Here is a 26,174-nt window from a genome sequence, read left to right as displayed (position 1 = left end):
TGTTTTAGCACTTCTGGTATTGCCGCCATAGACGGAACACCGTGTGTTTTTGTGTAAATGGAAGCAAAGACTGTACCCCAAGTGTCACAGTCCTCCACGTGTGGTGCGATTCCCATAGGAAGGCAGATGGTCAAGATTCTGTGTTTCTCAATAGGGGTAGTATCAGGAAATACTGCCTCTATTTGAGTGATTTTATGTGCTAACCAGAAAGGAATTTGTTCCCGTTTTACGGGTGTTTTACCAAGACATGACTGTATGTTCTGTGGTGTAATTTTATTAGTGTTCCCCTGATGCGGGGTCAGCTGGTGTGAATTAACAGCTGGCTGGACTGTTGCAGTCCGCATTACATATTGGACTAATTGCCTATGTATTTTTATTAGTGTTTTGAGCTGTGCTAACAGCTCTTCCTTAGACATTCTTGCAATGTCAGGATGTGGTGTGTAGCTGGCTAGAACCGGCCACGTTGCTCCTGGTCTCCCTAGAGGACCGAGCCTAGTTATGTGATCATTGTGTTTTAGGGCGCCATTAAACCAGAGCAGGTGCTCTTGAAATTTAAGTGGAATTTCAATCTCCTCGAAAGGGGCGTACTCTTCCGGAGGTTTCTCTATTTTGTAATAGTGAAACTCTTGTGTTGTAGCGTTTGCCGCTGGAAAGTTTTTCCATGAATAGAATACCTCTGTCTGCCGATACTCGTGTGCCTCTATCACGAAAATTACTGTACCACCTTGAGGTGTCAGTCCGTTTTCTATAAGTTTTAAAGTTATAGATCTTCTTAAGTTGACCGGGATGATTATAGCAACCGGGTCTGTGTATTCGGGACCTTGCTGAGTCGCGTCTACTGCGGCCCCAGAGGTTCAGTTATTTTCTGGCATTGTAAAAATGCAAGGTTTGCAGAGTAGGTCTCCAAGGAGACAAAGATTAGGTGCACAATATTTTGGAACACTGTATCCTTCAACGTTGAATAAACCAGAGCTTTACATAGGAATCTCTTCCTACTAAGGTCAGGCGGATTTTAACCTTTCACCCACTCCAGACGTCTATTGGAGTATTTACGGGAGAAAGGGGTCTGTGTGAAATATGCACGACTGAGTTACTCTAACTGCCTTGCGTTAGTTTATCGCCTTACCAAACGTTTGGGCGCCATGTAGTGTAGTTCCTAGTTTCCCACTAGGCCCTGCGCATTGGAATAACATAAACAGTAGTATCGACGTGGAACTGCGGATATTCCAGGCCTCCACTGACTATGCTAAACTTAATTGGGTTGTGTTACCAACTAGCTCAGAGGTCACTGGAAACTTTCTTCTCTGCATAGGAAGTGATCAGCTTCCTTGGCACAGACAAGAAGGGATTCAGTTTTCCAACAACCGTGCAACATGACAACTTTGCTCCTCAGATCAAGAGTCAATCTCTAGGGTCGTGTGAAACAATAGACATGTATTTCACTCAGTCAGTCTAGTGCAGTTTTCTTTCACGAGATGTAGAGAATAGAGAGACGGGCGTTTGTCAATAAAGGGTTAACATTTATTGCACAGTCTTTCTTCTCGTACAAGAGACATGTATTGCCACAATTGCAATAATTGTTATGATAAAAAGTACGTACAGTAAGATAAGTATTGCGAAATAGAACTGTAAAAGCATTGATATGGTTTCTTAGCCATACAATGGTTTAAAAGTAATAAAACATATATACATTCATATATACATTAGGCTAACATACTCAACTGGTGCTTCTAACTACGCCTACCCCAGTGTGCCTGACCTAAGCCTAACACGTGAAAAGGGGAGTAAGTAAGTAGCTTAAGTTAAGTTGGTTTTGCCAAGGTTTGTTTAAAGAATTCTCGTCTAAGGGTTTAGTCAACACCATACCTCTGAATAGAATGATGGAGGATTGGTATCTCCTTCAGGGGTCTCTCTCGATATCCCAGTCACACGCAAGGGTAAACCGGAAGCGCCGGGACTGGATTTCTCTGCACGAGAAAGGCAGCGGCTTCTCTTCAGCGCGTCGAGGAAGGAGGGGGGACAGCGTCCGCGGGCAGCTGGAATCTGCTGGATGTCTTCGCAGAGGGACGGCTGTTCAGCTCCTTAAGCGTACTGCACCATAGTTCGCGCTTTAGCGGCGATAATGGTATCAGAAGCTTCACCACCACAGGATAGCAGGCTGCAGCGACAGAGTGCTAGATTTACCAACACGGGGTCTTGCAGGCAGCTGGCATCAGCAACAGTAGCTCTCATTGCTTAAGGCAACGTTGGTAATATTTATACCTGACAGGTGCCGGGTTTGACGCAAGTTTGCTGGACATAAGACGTCAATTAAAGATGTCACTAGGAAGTGATAGTTATCAGTTGCTCATTAGAGTTCTATTACTAATCAAAACATAGCAAGCGGGGATTTCCAGGTTTGCTGAGTTTTTATCTTGTTGAAGAACTCGGAGTGTTATCTAGGAATATCAGATAGTGACTACTGCTCTGTCATTGCACTAATTGGTCGCGAAGGAAGTGGCAGAGAGAACTATGCTGGAATGTGGCTCTGTTCGTGTGAGGCCAGAGATGACTTTTCAGAAAATCGCACTTGAACGGTTTTGCCAATATAGGGAATAAATGGATTTATAGCCTAATAGGGGCATAAGGTCACAGTATCGATCAGGAACCTAGATAAACACGCAACCCTCGGGCATACAAAGATCCAGTGCCTTGGCTGGCTTCCCCAAGCCACTTGCTTTCAAGACAAGAGTCTTCCCTCCTGGTGGGATGTGCTAGCACTTCCTCAGGATATAGACAAAGGCATGGGAAGGAGGGAGGTCACGCCTACTCCCTCCCAGGATAGCTAGTGTGTACAGTCATCAAGGTGGTGTGCCTAAAAGGCTTCTCAACCCTTTATGTACAAATGTAATTGTCCCCCAATCTCGGAGAAAGCCCTTCCCACACCTGAAGCAGATATGCTTGCAGGAAGGTGGGGGAATCAAATATGAAGGGGGCATACAACTCCAAAGGGATACCTACATCTTTAGGGTGGCTAGGTGATCTGTACATCCAGCCAAGAAAGGATTCTGCCATTTTGGGAGACCCTGAAATAGAGCATCCTTGATAGCACAGTGACATACAGCCACTGGATGCTGTCACTTCAGGAGTGGGTTAGCCACAGGTACCAGTAGCCCATTGGCCACCACCCTCAAACCCCTAACACCCCCTAAACTAGGATTTAAGTGGCTTTCCTGACACCATAACTTCACTTCTGACTTTCAGTCAAAGAAGAGGCACAAAGAAGATGCTGTCACCTAAAACAGGACTTTGGACTCAGCTGCAGTGCTTAGATAGGACACTTAAGTGCACTGAAGAGACCATGTACTGGGACAGTGCGATGATGTGTGTCCGTGGGAAAAGCTTGTTGCTCACAGCAGGAGGATCTCGAGTGATGTCAGAAACCAAAGCAGACCCCTTGGATTGGTGGGACCAGTCACCTGCAAGCTGCACACAAATTGACAGTTTGCTTGAAAATAATTGTGATTGGCTGGGCCTATCGAGAGTGAGCCCAATCTGAAGAGGTGTCCTGCAAGCCTGGAGTGGTAGCTAAGCTTTCCCCATGGCTCAAGCCACTACTCTACTCCTGTCAAAATCCAGCCACAGAAGTAACCATGGACCATATTTGTTTTGTAGCCATGGCTTGATGATATCTAGTCGGGTGATCAACACTGTGAACGCCATCTCCAACATGAGAACATCTCACAGTGACGTTGGCAATGACACGGCTGCTGTTGTATTGCATTCTGAAGATGGTGTATCCGAGTGTGTATCAAAGGGTCATTGGTGATTGACAGCTGCGAGCTACATCTGTACCCAGAGCCATTGAGCAACGTACATGAAATCCCGCTGTTGAACCCAGGTCCTAGGACGTCAAAGGCCTCTACTCTCAGAGGATAGACCTCTTCACCAAGGACCGCCAGTGCATATCTGCACCCAGGCGTCCTGGGCAAGGTAAGAGAGTATTGACTTGTAGGCCTTGATCTGGGGACCCGCAAGAGCTCACCCTGCATGTTCCTGAGTGTCACCTGTGATTTGCCTCACTCATTTCAATGAGACCAGTTAATGATCCAGAACTCCGGTTGCATTTATGATACAATGCTTATTTTGGTGTCGACATTTATATAAAAATACAATCAATTTTTATACATTGGTCTCAAGATTTCTTTTGAGTCTTGTCGCTTACTTATTGTCAATGCTGACACTGTGAAATGCTGAGCTCCTGTTCCTTGACGTACACCTGACTGCTCGGTGCCTCTCTGTCAGGGATGAGCTAAGGCTGATACGGGTGTTTCTGAGGTCCACCATTGAATATTGTGTTAGTCTTACATGATAAGATCCACCAGCCCTATCACATGATACTTCCACCTTGCATCACTCACGCTCTGCCAAATATGCTCCTGGCATTATATAGAATATCAGGAATGAGAGCAGGAGTTTCCGGGCGTTGTGCTGTAGGAAACAGTCTGGAAACAGCTGCAGGTGAATTTTCAGATTGCATCAAAAAGCGCACTCATCTCTCGTAGATTTAAATATTTTTAGGGAATCAAGATGGCGGCTGAGCCCTTTAGATTTGTGTTTATTTATCATCCCATAAGTTTCCTTCATCTCTTAATCTTGAAGAATGGACTCATCGAGCTGAATGATGATGCATTCATCGCATTATCAAAACAATAATAATATTGTCCTAATAATAATAATACTACTAATGATCATACTAATATTAATATTAATAATAAGAATGATACTAATAATAGGAATAGTAATAATGTTACTACTAATAATAATAACACTAGCAATACTTCTACTACTACTACTAATAATATTAATGTTAGTAACACTAAACGTAATAATACTAACAACAATAATAATAACAATAGTAATAACAATAATACGAATAATAACAATAATAATAATATTACCTATTTACAATTGAGTTTAAATACTTTTTAGGCCATGCCCCCATTGCCCTCGTTGCCCTCGTTGTACCCAAGCCCACAGATACTCGATCCCAAGTGTGAAAATATGGCCCGGGGGTACTTTAATTACACCGGAGTAACCAGAGTAATTCAGAAATTTCTCTTTACTCCTGAGATGTGAAATGATTGAAATTACACGATTACTTCAGCTTGAGTAATTAAGAGTAATTTGGGGCGGGAATACTGCTCCAGGAGCACAGGAACAAGGATCTAAAAGAGAGCGAAGCCGCTGACGTCTGCTGTGCGTTGTCTGTAGCATCTTGTTCTATTTTCTTAGTGCAAAAAGCATCCTCAGGCCCAGTTCAGACACAAGGGTGTATTTTGTTCCAAGAAAATAGTGCTAAATGCTGGATTACGATTCTGGTGTAATTATGAATCGATACCACAATTGCAAGTAAGAAAGCTATAGAGAAGTATGTCAGTTACGCCCAGCCCTAGTGAAAATCCATGGAGGCGAATGATAAACTTATTAGTATGTTTTCTAAAGTGATTCTACTGAGGATAATATGACATATCCTGTCAGGTACAGCCCATATCAGACGAGGTTTGATCTCCCAGCATTTTACTGTTCCTTCTACTGAACATCTGTAGAACTCTTTACTCGATGCAGCAAACTCTCAACAGATATATTTAAAACCTATTCTAAATAGAATACATGAAGTTTTTTTTAAAAATAAAGTCATGGCCAGGGGCTCAGTGTTATTATGGTAAGAGACACACATGGCATTGCAGGTGTTTGCAAGATCCCTTACCTTCCAGGGCTTGAGATCCTGATGGAGGCTCCCAGCAGCACCAGCTGTTCCTTCCTTGGAGGGTGATTCAAGCATCTCATGTAAAGCGTGTGCTAGAGCATAGACAGCTGTGTAGACACTGAATGTATGTCTAAAGTTCACAACATCATATTCAGCCACATCAACACTTTGCAAAGTTTCATTTTCTGAACAAAAAGCGTCATTAAACACGCTTCTATTCTCTCTTCCAGCTGACACACATTCAAAAAGTCTATTCCAGCGGAGGTCCCAGCGACCATCCATTATAAACCTGGCAGTATTGACACTGTGAAGAATATCTTTGAAGCCAATGATTTCCCCTTTCTTGACTGTAAATGTGATGATTTTATGTAATGTTTTCCAGGCATTTGGGACGATAACCAGATTCACTATATCAACATCCCCTAACACAATCCAAACCTTAGGAGGCACATGGTCCACACTCAAATATACAAGTTTAATCATTTCCATCCCTGAGCCGGACAGAATGATGACCTGAGCGGTAGATTTCGTGATAGCCCTTGCGGACAGAATCAACATTTTATCAGCCGTTTTCGGGGCTGATTCTTTAGGAGGTAACATATGAAAAAACTCAACACATCCTCCACCCTCGGTGATCAGCATCGTCAGTTGTCGCAAAGTTCTCTCACCGCTGTCAGTCTCTTGGACAATAATCCCAACCCAGCTCCAGGAAAACTGTTTTAACAACTGAGAGATGCCTTCCAGCTGGGAGGACTCATTGGGAACAGTCCGGTAAAAGGAGGGGAATCTCAATCTGTTACTAAAAATGGGGTCCATGGCTCCAAAACTAATCTGTAAACGAGAACAAAATATTGAGAGAACTAGTGACAACTCGTATATGGGCTATTAGAGACAGAAAACATTTTAACAAAAGATTGGGTAAATAAGAGAGCAAACATGTAGCAAATCACTGGTCTGAATGAAGATAAAATATTGGCATAGCAAACCCGATCTTCAGAAACATTGTTAAATATTTAACAAAAATATATTGTGATTAACTCGTTTTCTGTCAAGGTATTTAGGTAAAATACCTGTTTCACCTCTGATTATGCACAAAAAGGTTTGCTAAACAGCGAGATCGAGAACCTTGTCTTAGATAACAATGGCATATAATCGATCCCACAGTAGGCCGTGCATCGCCAGGAATGATTGATCTTTATCTGTCCGTCCTACTTGTAGAGTGATAAATGTATGCGGTTTTTTTAAGTGGTCAGATGTAACACAACTTGCAAAAGGCTTCGTGTAAGGTTCTGGTCATCTTCATCACTGAGTAATAACAGGAATGCAAAGCTACTCATAGTTCTTAAGCCTCTTTATGATGGCAAAGCTGCTTGTGGGCTCAATACAGCCTGGAATGTCTTGTAAATTAAGTTTCCTTCCTAGTAAGTCGGAGTCAGGTAGCCAGTTCACATAGGTTAGCAGGTAATAGGTTTTTTAAAGAGGTTCCAAGTTACTTAACCCGTTTCCTGCTTATGACGGAACCACGGCGTAATGAGTCACGGGCAGTATGTGCTAATGACGGCATGGTTCCGTCATGCGGCTGCCGCTCCGCCCACACGCATTAATTCCCCACCTGTGCGGGCAAGTTAATAAGCGGGCGGGGCCATGACGGAACCACGCCGTCATGAGCACATGCCGCCCGTGTCTCATGATGGCGTGGTTCTTTCATGAGCAACGCAGCTCCGCGCTCACCCCCTAACCCACCAAAATTCAGGGCCGCAGCAAAGGGGTTAATATAACACCTCAACAGGAGCAGCATCCTCTCTGCTCAGCCCACTCGCTCTTTCTCACCTGCATTCCAACAACAGCGGAGTATAGCAGACGCCTGATGTTTGATCAGCGTTGTTTGTGAGAGTTAGGCTAATAGTTTCTGTGCACGTGGCAGAAAGGGAATGCAAGAACCTGAGTGGTAAATTGTGGGAGCTGGACATACAGTACTGGGGACGATCAAGGGTCGACTCAGGATACCACGTGGGTGGACGGCACCCCCCAACTTACTTTAACAGGTGGACGCCGTCCGCCCTGCCAAACAGCTGGACTTCACTCGGAGCTGCCACCTAGAGGACGATAGAGTAAAAAAGCATGCATGCAGGTAATGTAAGGAACAATCAAACCTGAGGCAGTACACGCATCCACTAGTGAAAGTTGTGCATTCATTCTAAGACCACATTTGTCATTTAAATCCAAGAGTCACTCATTTCACGCACAGTGTAAATATTGACCAGTGTTTGGTATCGTTCGCATTGTTAGAGAAAAAGAAAAACAGAATGTGTTTGTTACTATTGGCTTACTGGATTGTCCTGGCGGCAAGGGTCCCACTGTGCTGATGGCTTATGAGATGGTTGGGGGAAGGAACCGTCAACACAGATGCCTCAAACTTTTCTACTAATTTATAACTAACCACCTTTTGTGACGTCACTTCCAGCGACAGCTTTCCCCCACTTCTTTTTTGTGGATTTGTGCCCTGGGGAGGATACAGGTACATGTGTCAGACAGCGCTCTCCTGTGTTTGGAAATGTGGTTTCCTGTTCAATTTCCTGTGGGGTAGACAGGTTTCTTTGGAGGTTCTATATCAGACTCCCAGCAACATAAAAATCGACCAAATATAGCAAACAATCATTATTTATTATTTATTTAAAACATTTATATAGCGCATCTGTCACCTGGCAGGTATCCTGGCGCTGAGAGATTACTCCTAAGATGAAAAATAACAGGAGGCTAGGCACGGGTAACGATGAGGGATTTAGGGGAAGAGCCAAGTTTTAATCCACTTTCTAAAAGGAAAGAGTTGTGAAATTTGGCGGATATCGACCGGCAAACTGTTCCAGAGTTTAGCGCAGCCACTCTGAAGGATCTTCCCCCCGTCCTTACCTTATTGAATCTGGGTACCATAACAAGGCAGGCTGAGGCGGATTGGAGAGTTCTGGTGGGGGTGTACCAGGAAAAAAATGTTTGTAGGGATCTGGGGCCAGTTCCGTGTAGTGCTTTAAAAACAAGGCAGAGTGCTTTAAAAGCTATTCGCTGCTTCAGAGGGAGCCAGTGTAGCTCGGCCAAGGCTACTGTGGCCAAGGATCTCCTGGTCCATCCGAGGGCAAGTTTGGCTGCGGCCGACTGGACTCTTTGCAGTCTATCCAATAGAACAGCTGGGGACTCGAGCAGAAGTGCATTGCAATAGTCAAGGCGACTAAGGATAGTGCACCTGACTATTAATGCTCGTGCCTGTGCGGCAAGTAGTGGCATAATTTTGCGTAAAGAGCGCAATAGGGCTGAGCAGGTGGAGACTGTTTTGATTACCTGCGTTTCCATGCTGAGTTTGTTATTTAACATGACACCCAGATTGCGGACACTAGTGACCGGCTGTGGTTTTTCTGGAGTTTCCGGGGGCCAGAATTCCGTGGGAAATAGACGAGGAATCCGGCTCCCAGCACAGAACAATACCTCGGTTTTAGAGGAATTGAATTGCAGGGAATTTTTGTGCAGCCAGCCAGCTGTGTCTCTCAGGCAGTCGTAGAACGATTCCATGGGAATTGATTCTTCCCCCTCCCAGGAAAGGATAAGCTGGGTGTCGTCCGCGTAGTTTATAGTTTTCAGTCTGTGGGATTTAATAAAAGTAACTAATGGTTTCAAATAAACGTTAAAAAGGATCGGGCTGATGGACGAGACCTGGGGCACCCCGTAAGGTACCGGGGAAAAGGTGGATTGAAAAGGGGGAAGGGACACAGCCTGTTTCCTATCTCGCAGGTATGAGTGGAACCAAAGCAAGGCGGTGCCGTCGACCCCTGCCTCTTTGAGTCTTGTCTCTCTCTCCCAGTCAGGCGCCCCGACTTACACACAAACACACACACACACACACACACATGCATGTTACAAGATATGTCAATATGAAGTTAAGAAAAGTAAATAAGAATGTTAAGAAGTTCCTTCTTAACTCCACATACCGTGACAATGTCTGAGAGCTAGTGTGTGTGTGTATCATCATCATCCTCAAAGTTCATACATGTGAAGATATTTTTTCCAGGTTGAGATTTGTATCTTGGTGTTTTCCTATTAAATCTTTCCTGAAAACAAGAATGCCTCAGTTTGATTGAGGTGTTTATGAGTAACCCCTACAAGAAGGTCGGATCGCAATGGTAAAAGTGTGACAGGATCAACTTTACTTGTGAGTTCTGTGAGTGTTGTAATGTGTTTTGAAAGAAAGCCCTTTGCCAAAGTGGATATAGTTAAAGTAAAGCAGGTGATATGCAGGGCAGGCCATGTAGACACAGCACAAGTTAGACCGTTGGGTTTTACATCCCAGAGGAGGAAAAGGATTGATTTGATTTGATCAGATGTGAATAAAATTTGTATCGCGCAAACAATAACCCGAAGGCATCAAGGCGCCTAACAAAGCATATCATAAACATAAGCATGACACCATTACAGATAAGCCTGCACAAAGAGATGCATCTTCAGAGCACTTCTGAATGCCTGAAGAGTGGGTAGGGATCCTAGTTCCAGTGGGAGGGCATTCCACCACTTGGGCGCCAAGGTGGAAAAAGCCCTGCTACCCCATTTGGCTCTCCTGAATCGAGGGGCTGACAAAAGAAGTCTACTAGAGGAATGCAGATCCCTAGAGGGAATATAGCGGGACAAGATAGATCCTACACCAGTGGGGCTATTTTTAGCTAGGGCCCTATAGGTCATACATACGGTCTTGAAGTGGATACGGTCTTCAACAGGAAGACAATGTAACAGCTTTCTGGCCGCTGTAGCTGAGGCACGTTTGGGGAGATCCAGGACAAACCTGGCAGCAGCGTTCTGGACTACCTGCAAGCGCTGCAGTAGACTTTTATTCATTCCCGCATACAGCGCTTTGCAGTAGTCCAGCCGGGAGCCAATAAGGGCAACTGCAAGCTGTTTCCTTGCCTGCAGTGATAGATAGTGCCTGATCCTCCTCAGGATGTGGATAATGCCCCAACAGGTAGAGATGGTTCTGCTGACCTGTTTACCCAAGTTGAGGGCAGGATCAATCATGACCCCAAGATTTTTTTCAGAGGAGGGAGGGGTGGGGCAAACTCCTAATGAGTCTGGCCACCAACGGGATGACCATACGTCATCTTTCCCTCCAAACACCATCACCTCCGTCTTCTATCCATTCAGTTTCAATGAATTATGGATCATCCATTGACCGACTGCCTCCATACAAGATCTAAAATTGGAGGCAGTCGGGGCGCCTGACTGGGAGAGAGAGACAAGGATCCACATAGGATACTATCTCCATCCCATAGGATCTAATGAGCCTGGCAAGAGGTCACATAGATGTTAAATAGGGTCAGACTAAGAGCCGACCCCTGGGGGACCCCACATTGCACAGGCAGGGATGGAGATAGGTACTCCCCCAACTTCACTCTTTGCACTCGATGATTGAGGAAAGAAGTGAGTAGATCTAGAGCTGCCCCCTGAACCCCAACCTCCCTCAGTCGAGCTGTTAACACTGAGGGAGAAAGGGTATCGAAGGCCGCCGTCAGATCCAAAAGGATCAGAAGGGTGGTCCAGCCCCCATCGACACGCGTGCGGATATTGTCCAACACTATAGTGAGGGCCGACTCGGTACTGTGTTCCCTCCTGAAGCCATGTTGGGAAGAGTCAAGGCAGACCAAGCTCTCTACAAAAGCGGCAAGATGCTTGTTAAGATGTGCTTCTAACATCTTTGCTGGAGCTGGAAGCAGTGATATGGGCTGGAATTTTTTTAGAACCACAGGATCTAGAGTGGCCTTTTTAAGTAAAGGTTTTACCACCGCGTTTTTCCATTGAGTGGGGAAGAGACCATCCCTCATGGCTCTATTCATAATATCAACCAGAGGGGGCAGGAGAGTTTCCCTGCACTGTTTAAGAATCCTGAGAGGGCATACATCCAGAGGGGAGCCAGATTTGGTTTTATTGAGGAGGCTATCCATATCCTCTAAAGAAAGAGGGTGAAAAAAATCTAAAATCCCCAAAGGGAGTTTTACTGCAGGGGCATGGTCCATAGCCCCCAGGGCAGGAGGCCCACTGATGAGAGATCTTTGCAGCTCCAAGGCAGAGTAGATGTCTAATATTTTTGCCTGACTAGTATTGAGCTGATGCTGCCTCAATTGTGAGAGTATTCGTCAATGGCAGCCCCAGTGCAACTCCCTGTGTGCGTGTATGTCGGAAATATGCATCACAATAATTTGCTCCTGCAATAAAGTTGGACAGGCTGAATTTTCAACATGTAGAACTCAGCAGGGTAAAAGGGACACATATCTGCATCTCATTCGCCATCTGAATTCGAAAATTCTATTTAGTCATATTTACCGCTTCTGAAAAATATCAATCACCAGGGTATCAGTACTTATCAGATGTCATTCATCAATAATGCCTATCACAATAAAGGAGGACGAGGAGATTTTGGGTCCAGTATACACTCTCCGAATATCTAGATCAATACAACAAAGTATACTGTTCTGTATGTAACTCTAGGAAACTCTCTTTAGAGCATGAGACTGGGTATTGGGAGCAGGTGCGCTAAGGAAAGATTGCCCTCACCCACCCAAGGGTGGCATGCTTCATCATCACGCTTGCTCCACGCTGGGCTTGGAGTTCTGGACTTTTTGGTTCCGTCCAGAGGTGTCAGGGATAACACCCGAAGACCCCGGAGTTCTACCTGTCTCGGTGCACAAATAAACAGAAACACGGGCTTCTCGATGGTGGCGTCAAAGACCAAAGGTTTATTACTGCAGGGACACAGAAGTCACAGAAACTACACACGGGCAGTATCTAGGAGCCTGTTCGATTTGTACAAAGTGGGTTGCTCCTTATATACTAAATTTTAGGCTTGGGGCAAATTCTTTACATGTTAGTACATTTCTAAACCTTTGTGTCCTAAACAATAAATATTTGGCGTTGCACAGGAATCATCAACAATATCTGATGTCAAAACATTACGAACGAGGGGTTCCCACTATTCCATCATAATCCCATGTCAACTTTTCATTCAAGAGCCGGACCGCCTCATCGTAAATTTCGTTACCTCCCCCTAATAAAGGCCCAGAAGGAAAGGAGCAGAGCCAGGTGCAGAAGATAGAAAAGCAGGATAAGAGATGTTTGTGGGTCGTAAATGGGCAAGGCTACCAGCTTCGGCCGCCTAATCATGATCAGGCCAACGAACACGAGAACCAGTATAGCAGGACTGGTCTCAGGCAGAGGAGGCAGTTTCTGTCGATTCATGCAGCCATGGCGTTTTCTGTCTTAAGGTGCACGTGTCACTAGAGAGGTGAATCGCCGGCCTAAGCCTACGTGTCCTTAATTGAAATGAAGTGATCAGAGGTCATTGCGTGTCCATTGACTATGTGAGGGCAAGAAATACAAAATGGCTGCCGTAATCTAAAATGGATGCCATGGGTAGATCAGAAATTTGTTTGTAACAGGAGTGCTCTTGCTCGTAGCACAGCGAAAACACCAGGATATGCTAAATGGATCATTTGCGGTTCACTGATACCAAAATTATGTATTTACGACAATGTTGAAAACACGGGTTCAAATCGTCACGGAACCTCAGACCCTCCTTTTGCCCTTACATAGGCAATTACTCAGTCTATGTCAGAGTCTAACTCTATGCTCATCAGGTCAGTGACATGTTGTTGTATCATCATCCTTTCTCGCACCTTTTCTCCAAACGCTGGTGGTTTTCTGAAACAGGTTGCAGCACAGAGACTACACAAAGCGGGACCACATTGGATAATAAGGCAGCACGAGAACAGGAATACTAGGATGATACCAATGACCATCAGAACCTTCCATCCCCACGCTGATAACAGAGTCCAAAGCCATTCCATTAAGGACCAGTTTCCCTTGTCTACGTGAATAGACTCGGAAATCTTGTGTAGCTTAGAGATCGCCTCATAGACAGTCGGAGCATTATTGGGAATAAAAACACAGCAGCTTGATTGGATCATTCTGCATACCCCACCTCGATCTGCAAGTATTACGTCTAGAACCATACGGTTCTGCAACGTCATGAGACGATCCGCCTGAAGCTCAGCTGTTAAGTTACTAAGGGCACCAGCAGTTTTTGTAATAGTAGATTCAACTACCCATGTTAGCTGACGTAGATTTCTAATATTGGCCATAGGCCCCCAGAATGGAAGGAAACCTTTGAAGAAGTCTCCAGCTTCTTGACCAGCGGTATCTTCCTTGCTGAAAACACCTCTTGCTACTCTGGTCTTGTGATAATCTGAAGAAGCAGTGTACGTTGGAGGCAACAGTCGAGCAATATAACATGAACCTGAAAAGTCAGCAGGCAACCATGTATACGCTCTGTCTTGACAGATGAAGTAGGTACCCCTAGCAGTAAGAAAGGCAGGGGAAGAGTTAGACGGAAACACGTAAGTCTCAACGCACTCACTCTTCCCTAGCTGAGCTCTCGGATTCCTCCCATTTCCCTGCAAACAGACTTGACCTCGGTGAGGTACGACCCAGACTGGAGTGGAGCTCTTACGCTTGCTTTCTCCCAAACTAAGGCGATACTCTGTAGAATTCCAACTCAAATATACCCGTAATTCATCTCTAGGGTGAGATGGAGTATTATTGACGTCTTTAATCATGTCAATAATTCCCTGGACTAAAGCTTTATTTGGCAGAGTTGTATTTAGTGGAACGTGGTGGACGCGGAGGATAGGTCTCAAGGGCATAGGCAAAAATGGTCTGAAAGGCCTGAAATGATCCATTATAGCTAAAAGGCAAGACTAGATAGGGAATGCCTTTATCCATAGTGTGGGGTATCAGGCCACACACCCAGCAGTTTGTAGTGTTAACTACCAGTTGGTGTTGATGCAAGAGCTGTACAAATGTGTTATTAATGAATTCTGAGCGTCGAGCTTGTTCGTGTTCAGGAAACGAGTGAAAAGAATGCATAGAAGCAACAGTAGAAGAAACAGGATCAAGGGGAGGTACTGTAGTTGTTACCGGTGTAAAAATTAAATGCACACCAAAGACGATTCCACCAACGTTATTAGAACAATCAAAAACGTAACTGTACATTGTATCAGAAAGCATTTGCTATGAAGAATCTTGTAAAGTCTATTTCTGCGAACATAAATTACATTCTCTCGTTGCAGCTCAGGAAGCTCCATCTTCTACAATCCGCTCGCGACCACTGATGAAGTGTACGTAGATGAAAATGCCTCTATCAGCCCTGGGAGTTCCCAGAACTAACAGAAAGATCGACCTTGTGTCTGACCCCCGCAGATTCAACTAGGCACACAGCCATGACCCTACGGCTACCCAGACGGCAAGGCAATTTTAAAACAACATAACAATACAAAGTATTAGCAAACGTCCTGGCTGGAGGCAATGTATCAAAATGTAAATGTGTAAAATAGGCAGTTTCCTGCTTTATTTGTCCATATTGCGAGATCGTAAATTGTATCTCAATTTTGCAGGAGCTGTTTGATCTGGAAACAGTGTATTTTCAGCAGGGGTTGCAATGTTTAAGTTCGCAGATGGCAAATGTTCTTTTGATGCAGAGGGCAAATGTTCGGAGTTCAAAGGAGCAGTTTCAGAAGGGGAGTCAGAGTTCGGTGAATCAGTGATCAGTTCTGCATCGCTGAAAGGGATGAACCTGGGGACTTGTTCAGATTCAGAAGCACCGATTCCTTTCTTCACCCAGTTATCATAAGGAAGTGGCAGAGGCACACGCTTGGCGTGCGTTGTATGAATCCAGTTTTTTCGGCCAGCCACACGAATAGCAGTTCTCGTCGCCAATAACACTTGAAATGGTCCGACGAATCTGGGTTGGAGATTTTTCGTCCGGGCAAAATTTCGGATGACCACTTGGTCACCTGGTTTCAGCTGATGACCTGGACTCTCCGGTGGCTTTGGCAATGCATTGAAAACCTGTTGGTGAATAAGACTCAATTTAGCAGTCAAGTCGTAAAGGTAATCAATTAACATTGGATATTCCAACTGCTTAAATTCCTTCGGTCTAGGTACCCCCCAAACATTTGCAGGACGACCAAAAACTATTTCATATGGACTAAGCCCTACTCTAGAATGCACGGTCGCTCTTCTGGATAACAGAGCCAAAGGTAGTGCATCTGGCCAGGACAAACCCGTGGATGCTTGTATCTTAGCAAGTTTTAGTTTGAGGGTGCCATTGTAAACCTCAACTAAACCAGCAGACTGGGGATGATTCGCACTGTGGAACTTCTGTTTTATCCCTAAGCCGGCACACACACTCTGCATAACTTTCCCTACGAACTCACTTCCATTATCTGACCATACAATCCGTGGCATTCCGAATCTGGGGAAGTATTCTTTGAGAAGGATTTTGGCAGTGGACAAGGCAGTGTTGTCCTTCAGTGGATATGCTTCGATCCATCTGGAAAAAGCACAGACTACCACTAGGACGTATTTTAGATTGTTGCAATGATCCATGTGAATGAAGTCTAACTGAATCACTTCAAAGGGGCAAGAAGGAGGAGCGAAGTGACCAGCGGGTGTGGGGATTCCCTTGCCAGGATTATGCATCAGGCATACCATGCAATTTCTCACCACTCTCTCTGCACACTTACTAATCCCATCATTCTTCCAGACTGGAGCCAACATCTTACAAATCCCTTTAGAACTCGTTACTACTGCAAGCACATACGCATCAGGCAACATCCAACGCTGTTGTTCCGACAGATCAATCCAACACCCACTCGAGTCCAATTTACCCGTGCTCTCTTTCCATGCAAGCTTTTCCTCCTCAGTCGCTTCTTTCTGAATTTCTTTCACACTTTCTACTGTATCCTCACACATTGCAGACTCAGAAATCCATCTCGCAGACGTTGCAACATACATTCTACTCATCATATTTCTAGCTGTCTGTTTAGCGGTCTCATCAGCAAAAGCATTCCCACGACCAACATCATCTGTGATTGCTTTATGAGCACTGCATTTCACAATCCCAACTTCAGTCGGCAAGGTTAGAGATTCCAACAAGTCGTTAACTAGCTGACCATGTTGAATCTTAGTCCCATGGGACGTAATGAAACCTCTCTCTTTGCACAAACGGCCAAAACTATGGGCCACGCCGAACGCGTACTGACTATCTGTGAACACATTCACTCTCATTCCCTTAGCTAAAACACACGCTCTTGTTAGTGCGATCAATTCTGCAGCTTGGGCAGAATTCTGACTCACTCTCGCAGTCTCCACAATCGTACTCAAAGTCGTTACTGCGTAAGCAGCAGTCACATCACCATTCTCCAATTTAAAACAAGATCCATCAACATACAACGTGCCATCTGGATCTGACAACGGAGTGTCTTTTAAATCAATTTGTCCTTTTGTCTCTTCCTCGGTTCTGAAACAACAGTCATGTGGTTCCGAATCACTCGACTCCTGATTAGTCGGCAACAATGTTGCTGGATTCAATACATTGCATCTTTTGATCTGAATATGACTCGCTAGCAGTGTCAGCTCATAGCCTGATAATCTAGCACTGGTAAGGTGTTGCGTCTTGGTTCGGTTCATGAGTGTATCCACGGCATGTGGAACCATGACCACTAGCATGTTTTTCATCACCAAACCAGCAGATTGTCGAATGGAAGCTGCAGCTGCCGCTGTAGCTCTCAAACAACTAGGCAACGCTCTAGCTACCGGATCTAATGTTGATGAAAAATACGCACAAGGGCGTTGTTTATCACCAAATCTCTGTGTCAGAACACTCAACGCGCAACCTTCTCTCTCGTGAACATAGAGCGTGAATGGCTTACTGTAATCAGGTGTACCCAATACAGGAGCTGAACATAATGCATTTTGTAACTTAGAAAAACTCTGCTGACATTCGGCAGACCATGGCACCGGACTCGGAACCTTTTTCCCAGTCAAAGCTACCAATGGTTTTGCCAAAAGAGAAAAATTTGGGATCCATTGCCTACAGTATGAGGTAATACCTAAAAAGGCACGTACTTCTCTCTGTGTGCTGGGAACATTCATCTGCGTAATTGCTTTTATTCTCTCTGGAGTCAACTTCCTTCCCTCCTTTGACAAGAGATGACCTAAGTAGGTCACTTCTTGGCAACAGTATTGCATTTTCGAAGGTGACACCTTGTGATTCAAACTAGACAAATGATGCAATAGGGAAATTGTAGCTGCTTTGCAAGTTTCCTTGTCATCAGCAGCCACTAGAAGATCATCGACATATTGCACTAAAGCAGAACCAGGAGGAAGTACAAAGGAATCTAACTGGCTTTTTAATGCCTGGCTGTAAATGGATGGACTCTCACAATAGCCTTGTGGAGCACGTTTAAACCTGAAGCTTCGACCTCCTAGAGAGAAGCCAAAAATATCTCTGCTTTCTTCGGCTATCGGAATGCTGAAAAAGGCATTCTTCAAGTCGATAACTGAAAACCATGCGGCTGTAGCAGGAATCAACGTTAACAATGCAGTAATGTCTGGAACCACAGGAAACTGCGGGACCACAATTTTATTAACCTCCCTAAGATCGATTACAAACCTATAGACTGGAGGCTTTGAAGGATCAGTACATTTCAGAATTGGCAATACGGGACTGTTACAGACATTTCCTCTAGTTTCTTCTACTACGCCTTTTTTAATCAAATCTTGCACAATTAATAAAAGCGCACGTTCACCTTCACTAGAGATCTTGTATTGTGGAATTCGTGGAAATTTGACATTTGCTTTCAAAGTGACTACATAAGGTTAGATTTCTAAAAGGCCTACATCGTTAGGACCAGTCGCCCAAAGAGTATCAGGGAGTGAACGCAGCTCTGGTGGGAGTGCATCCATTGACAAGTACATCGGAGAGGTGATTCTTTTACCCAATGTAAGCTGTACTCCTGAAGGAGAACAGTACAATGTCGCATACAGGCGTTTTAACTAAGCATGGGCGGAAAATCCGTTTCGCGCGCGGATTTTGCGGATTTTCGGTAAGTTCGCAATCCGCGAGATTCGCGAATCTCCCGCAAAATCCGCAAATCCGCGAGCAGCGGATTTTATGGCTTGCTCGCACTGTTCGCGTGAGTTCGCGGCTTCCCAGTACAACTTCGCGCCCCGCGAATAAGTGCAAAATTGCAGAAATACGATCTTAGCAAAACTGAAACTACTTACCAGGTTCAAAAGTTCAGGCTCATCATTAGTAGCCATTTCCTGTAGTGCTTCCTGAGGGGCCCCTCCAGAGTTCAGTTGCCAGTTGCAACTATTATGTGACCCTGCTCTGAACCTCAGAATAGTTACACATATGCCACAAAGGTCCTGAATTACAGCTAAGGGAGACAAGCAGGAGCCAGGCTGGAAGTTCAAATCCATTAATCAGCCCCTAATTCATTATTGTCAGTTGGGGCAGGGCAGGTGTTGTAACTAATTTTGCAACAATGAAAGCACTTAGCAAGTGCAAAAGATCACTAATCAGGAAGCACTAAGGAAGCAGGTGCCAGCTAAAAAAATATTCTATGACACATTAATCAGCCCCAAATTAATTCAGGTCACTTGAGGCAGGGAAGGTGTGCTTGCGTTGCCACAATAATGTACACTGACTGGACAACCAGAGGGTGCTGTGATGAAACAGAGGGTGGCATGGGTGGGCCAGAGGGTGGCATGAGTAGTCAGAGAGTGGCAGTGGTGACAGAGAGTGGCAGTGATGAAGAAGAGTGTCCCAAACAGGCTGGACACGTAGAAACAACAAGTTCGCGAAACTTGCGACCCGACAGGTAAGTTCGCAATTTGCGAAATTGTACAAAACCCTCGCGAACTGGCAGAAACCCGCGCAAACTCAGAAAAAAAAATCCGCAAATTCGCGAGAATTCGCGGATTTTGCGGATTGCGAGTTCGCAAATCCGCAAAATTCGCGAACGCGAGATTCACAAAATTCGCCCATGCTTAGTTTTAACAAGTCTAAACCAAGCAGATTTTCATTACAACCGGTCATCAAAATCAAGGGTGCTTTCAATTGACGGGGTCCAACAGAAATAGACAAAGGACCAGATACGGGGTTGTAAACAGGGGCGCCTGAAAAACCTACAGAAACATTTGTTAAGCCAGACAAAGGTGCGCCCGGGAGTTTCGCTTGAATGATAGAACTTTTTCCTGCACCAGTATCCAACAGAAATGGTTCGACTACACCTGATGTTGCTACTGCGACATAAGGCCCACTCTGATCTACTGGAACTGATACTGCTCCCTCTCTTTGTCCACGGCTGTCCTAGTACTCACTTTGTTGAAATTCCTCATTAACTTCACAGTAGTCTTCAACATGATACTGTTGAGATCTATTTTGTTGGGCAGACTGTCCATTCCGCTGATCAAAATGATTAGAAGGACGATCATTCGTTTGTGGAGGCATAGCACCTCGTCCTCGACCTCTAGAATTTTGCATAGAACCACCACGACCTCTCTGAGCTGCTGCAGCATTATTCTGCGCTAAGACTGGACAGTCATTCTTATAATGACCTTCTTTCTTGCAGTAAGCACACTGGTTCCACTGATATTGCGGCCTCGGCGATCCATAATCTGTCCTTTGATATGACCCTTGCTGTGTATTAGTCTGATTCGTGCGAGGCGGATATGCTTGCTGGAAAAGAACTTTAGTTTTTAAGTCTTTCGTCTTCTTATCTGACTTTTCCTTCTCCTCTTTATCCCTATTTTCATAATACTGGGCAGTTGCAAGTATTTGCGCAGTTGTAGAGACAGCCCACGCACTCTCAGAATCTTTCAATTTATTACTGAGTTCTGGTAGCAGATTGTGTACAAATTTATCGACAAACAGTCTCTGTCCTCCTTCTGTGCTCATATCCTGACCACTGTGATCCACGAAAGTTTCTTCAAACCTTGTGAAAAAGTCGGAGACACTTTCGTCCTTCTTCTGCCTGCATGCGTACAACTTGTCCCAGTTAACGTGCAATGCTGGCATCAGAGTCTTCATTAAGTCAATTATTCTCCCAGGAAGATCAGCAATTAGAGGTTCGGGTTTAGAACCACCTATTTGTTGACCATCTGCCGCAATTATAGCTGCCCAATCACCACCTAGGGCAACTGGATGATTCTCTTTACGAATTTTAGCCCAAATTGGTTGCGGAACTACATTCCCAAATAACATGTCAATGTCCGCTAAATTCTTCACGCAAGCTTCCACTGTCTGCGCTAACTCCTTATAGTATCCGGCAGGATTCTTACGTGGATCTGGCAAGGCCTGTTTCACTGCTAACACTTCGGCTCGCTTCCACGGAATGTGTATCCACACTCTCTGGAATTGGGCCGGAGCGGCTGCAATACCACGGTTCACATCAGCTGGCACAGCTTTGCGCCAAATTGGAGGAACCTCCCTCATTGGATATTGGCGATTCTGCTTCGTACTATGTTTCTCTAACTCTCTCGGTGAACGAAGGGATGGATCATTCCTATAACTTAAAATCAATTCCATCGCTTCCTTTATATTTTGACCAACTATCATACCTGCAGCAAACTCTTTTTGGACATGAATTAATTCGTCTAGATTTGATTCAGAGTCATCTTCTTCCAGTTCCTCACGCAAAAGGGAGCACATTTCATCAAACACATATCGCTGTGTCGGCTCATTCCATTGCATAAATGTATCTAATACATCTCTAGTACTATATCTTCCACTTTTTGAAATCCATCTAAGAGCTGTGGAATCTAATATTCCCCGCTCTTCAGTACTGGGAAGCTGACTACGTCTCTGAACAGAGTCAGAGGCAGGAGTCTTAATTAAAGTTTTATAGAAGGGAGATAGAATATTAGAGACAGAGTCAGTGATTCTCCGACGAACAGAAAGCGGAGTCATAATACTAGCAGAAGCAGAAAGTAAAGTAGCAGTTGGAACAGATAGAACAGGAACAGTAGGAGTAGCAGGCAAAGTATCTTGTGAAACAGCAGGCGTAAGTGATGCAGGTATAGGTAAAGAAGCCGGCAACCCTGGAAGAGGGGGTGCCGAAGGAATATTAACATTGACCACAGGAGGTACAGGAGCTTGATTCAGGGGAGCAGGAGCAGGAATACCAGGTTGTCCAGCAACCGGTAATTGAACATTCGGTAAAGGTGGAGCCGTAACACCCTGTGCATACGGTGGGGGTGACCTCAACAAGTAAGACAACAGAGGATCGTTTTTGGGGTCCTCTACTATCTTAGCTGTACTCGATAGCAAGGCAGGGTAGCACTTGTCTATCGCTAAATTACGCTCTCTAGTAGCCACCTCCATTGCTTTTTCAGACTCATTGAGTTGCAGCTGCTTAGCAGATTGTTCTGAAGTCAACTCTTGCTCTTTCTGTTCTTTCTTTAACTTCTTAATTTCTCTCTGTTTAGATTATTTTCGCTAATAACGGAAAGAATCAAACATTGCCGGCCGGGCTTTCTTCTTAAACAATTTTATTTCCAAATTATCAAGAACTTCCGGTTCAAAACTACCATGCAGTGGCCAACTAAGTACACCGTCTTTCTCCGTATATCGGATCCACACCTCATTATAAGATATTGGACCCACACCAAACTTACAATACAAATCATAAAGAGGAGTTCCAATCGGAGGAACCAGACATGAGTCCTCCAACCGGGAATCACTGTTGCAACCAAAACACGACAACATACAATTTTTCCGACTTACCATTTTATAATCCGGAACACAGAACAAACAAAAACACAAACAAAAAAGTGTGCACTCGAACCAAGAACTTAGGCCTACCAAAGCGAACCAATGTATCGATACCCAAACTAAACCAAAAGATTATCGTAACCAGAACAACCAGTGATCTTACGAAACCAAACCAAACCAAGAACTAAACAGGATTATCCAAACAGGAGCAACCCTTACGAAGTAACCAACTAGCAACCACTTAATACTTAACTGAGGCACTGAAGACGTCACCAAGGAGAAACCCGTCACGTCTCGCCGTACTAAGGACTGCACCTCGGGTCCAAGACAGGGCGACGGTCAAGGCAACGGACCACTGCAGCCGCCCGAACGGGAACCCTCGTGGAAGAGAACGTCGGGCCACTTTTGCGATATGCCGGGATCGATGAAGTGGGGCGCCTCCCTCAGGAATCTTCACACGAAGCTTCTCGAATTCTTCAGGCTTTTGGACCGGTACCGAATGACGTCGCCCGACATTGGGCGCCAATTGGAGTTCTGGACTTTTTGGTTCCGTCCAGAGGTGTCAGGGATAACACCCGAAGACCCCGGAGTTCTACCTGTCTCGGTGCACAAATAAACAGAAACACGGGCTTCTCGATGGTGGCGTCAAAGACCAAAGGTTTATTACTGCAGGGACACAGAAGTCACAGAAACTACACACGGGCAGTATCTAGGAGCCTGTTCGATTTGTACAAAATGGGTTGCTCCTTATATACTAAATTTTAGGCTTGGGGCAAATTCTTTACATGTTAGTACATTTCTAAACCTTTGTGTCCTAAACAATAAATATTTGGCGTTGCACAGGAATCGTCAACAATATCTGATGTCAAAACATTACGAACGAGGGGTTCCCACTATTCCATCATAATCCCATGTCAACTTTTCATTCAAGAGCCGGACCGCCTCATCGTAAATTTCGTTACCTCCCCCTAATAAAGGCCCAGAAGGAAAGGAGCAGAGCCAGGTGCAGAAGATAGAAAAGCAGGATAAGAGATGTTTGTGGGTCGTAAATGGGCAAGGCTACCAGCTTCGGCTGCCTAATCATGATCAGGCCAACGAACACGAGAACCAGTATAGCAGGACTGGCCTCAGGCAGAGGAGGCAGTTTCTGTCGAGTCATGCAGCCATGGCGTTTTCTGTCTTAACGGTGCACGTGTCACTAGAGAGGTGAATCGCCGGCCAAAGCCTACGTGTCCTTAATTGAAATGAAGTGATCAGAGGTCATTGCGTGTCCATTGACTATGTGAGGGCAAGAAATACAAAATGGCTGCCGTAATCTAAAATGGATGCCATGGGTAGATCAGAAATGTGTTTGTAACAGGAGTGCTCTTGCTCGTAGCACAGCGAAAACACCAGGATATGCTAAATGGATCATTTGCGGTTCACTGATACCAAAATTATGTATTTACGACAATGTTGAAAACACGGGTTCAAATCGTCACGGAACCTCAGGCTGTCAGTGCAATGCCCCCATTAGGATATACCAACCTGCAATTTGAGGGAGCCGGTCCTCTACCAAACTACGAACCGTTAGACTCAGGCAAGTAAATCTAACAGACAATCCCAGCACCACCCCAGTCTAGGGCTAGAACGCCCTAAAGTGCAATCCCAGCACCACCCCAGTCTAGGGCTGGAACTCCCTAAAGTTCAATCCCAGCACCACCACAGTCTAGGGCTAGAACGCCCTAAAGTTCAATCCCAGCACCACCCCAGTCTAGGGCTAGAACTACCTAGAGTTCAATCCCAGCACCACCCCAGTCTAGGGCTAGAACGCCCTAAAGTTCAACGCCACCGCCCGTCGCGTTCAGCCCATCGAACCTCAGTGACGCAAAGAACGCGGTCGCCCACCGTGAGCACACCAAAGCGACAGGGTGATTCATAGCGGTTCAGGACAATGAATCAAACAGTGGGGGTGGGCAACTGGATCCTAGTCCTCCGGGATCTATCAACCAAGATGGCACATCACTAATATAGGCTGACCCCATTAAAGATTCCAGCGAGAGATGAAGGAGAAATGTTTGCACGCCAGTTCAGCGTCTTGCTAGCAGACTGGGCTCAGATGGTGAACCAATTTGACTGGTCCTTGCCCAGGGGAGGGTCATTTGAGCCAGAGGGCATGGCTACGGCAGAGGAGTGCAGCAGATACGAGAGAGGAAATCCCAAGGGGAATTTCTCCTACGTACAGCAATGCCTCGTGAGGTGGGAGAGAAGGAAAGAATAGGAGAGAAGGGAATGGAAAGATAATGGGATTAGGTTGGGACGGAACCAGGACGTCACTGTGAAATCCATGAGCAAGGAAGAGACAATCCTGGTCAGAACAGCTGTGACCACAATGGAGCAGAAGGCATCAGCAGCAATGAACGTGCAGCCACAGAGGTTCGGGAAGGATAAAGCATGTAGTAGCAGGATTCGAGAAAGCAGTACAGAGAGCTCCCAAAGACTGGACCATGTCATAACTCCTCCTCTGGTCTCATAAACAGATAAGATGCAGGACCAACATGGGTCAGTGCTGCACCTGGTGGATGACTCACACAGACACACTCAAATGCCCCATTCTGTCATGACCCAACGGCCCAAGGAAATACCCACCGTAACAGTGTTGATAAATAACACACCTTACAGCTTCCTAATTGACACAGGAGCAACAAAATCATGTCTAAAATAAGGGATCAAAACCTCTGGAGATAGACATGAGAGGCAGCTGCATACTGCAACAGCTGCTATGTCACCCACCATCCTCAACCAATCTCCTAAGAAGAGATTCAATGGCCAACCTGAACATGAACATTCATATCTCAGAGATGGGACAGTGACCTGCTGAACCCCTGAGGTTATCCCATTGAGACTCATATCTCTAAATCACCCACATCTCACAGACAGGCCGATAAGAGCGACACCCACCAACCTGATGGCCTTTACTAATGTGCTCCTCACCACCACGGCTAATGCACCAGATCTGCTGGGTCAGAAGTTACAGCTGCCCTACAAATTGTTTCTTCGACCGGGAGGGTCACTGGGTTTTGGAATCCCAAGAGGAGCTACTGTTTTGTTTGGAGGCCATTGAATCATGGGCCAAATATGGGTTCTGCTGGTCACCGACTAAGCGATCGCAATGTGGGCATGTATAAACTTTGTCATATCCGGTCCCTGTCTTTGTCATTGATTGTCCAGGGGCCTCAGAAATCGTCTTTGCTTACTCAATTCATGTAAAGATAACACTGCAAGAAGGGACCATTCTACCCTGGATGTGCCAGTATCCATTCTCCAAAGAAGCAGATAAGGGTATAGCACCCACAATACAAGCACTAGTTGATCAGGAAGTTCTCCATGTGGGGTCTCCCCCTGAAATTACATATGTATTCCTGGTCAACAAGAGTAAGGGACGATACTGATGCTGGGTACAGGACCTACACCCCTTAATTGCAAACGTAAATTGAAACAATCACAATATCACACTATTTCATCATGGATTGAACATTTCATTTTGGAATACTTTGATAAAAACACTAAAAATATAGTTAAAAGTAAGGGTATTGGATGCCACGTGTGGGGGTCAATGTATAAAAATTTGAGTTACATTTATCCTGCTTTGTTGCTCAGCTGTACATGCTCACGAGGGTTCTGGATCAAAGTCAGGTCGCCTTCTTTTGGCTCTGTGTCTGTTTATCCATGGACGGCCTAGGAACTTGGCAACTCCGCAAACAAAGAGGGTTTTCAAATCAGATTTAAATATACGTA

The 26,174-nt window shown here is 45.1% G+C and overlaps 1 protein-coding gene across 1 annotated transcript in view; it reads right to left on the bottom strand.

Annotated features, from left to right (window-relative positions):
• Window positions 1-4,967: 4,967 nt before the first annotated feature.
• LOC147725832 (vomeronasal type-2 receptor 26-like) overlaps window positions 4,968-26,174 on the bottom strand; it is a 511,160-nt gene continuing 489,953 nt past the window's right edge. The window contains exons 3-4 of the mRNA XM_086963365.1: window positions 5,750-6,580; window positions 4,968-5,057 (exon numbers count right to left, since the gene is read on the bottom strand). Coding sequence (XP_086819491.1) covers window positions 4,968-5,057; window positions 5,750-6,580 — 921 coding nt within the window. The remainder of the gene's footprint in view (window positions 5,058-5,749; window positions 6,581-26,174) is intronic.

This window comes from Lissotriton vulgaris, chromosome 3_1 (genome assembly GCF_964263255.1).
Source record: "Lissotriton vulgaris chromosome 3_1, aLisVul1.2, whole genome shotgun sequence".
NCBI classification, from domain to species: Eukaryota; Metazoa; Chordata; class Amphibia; order Caudata; family Salamandridae; genus Lissotriton; species Lissotriton vulgaris.
This window is presented reverse-complemented; position numbering and strand designations above follow the sequence as displayed.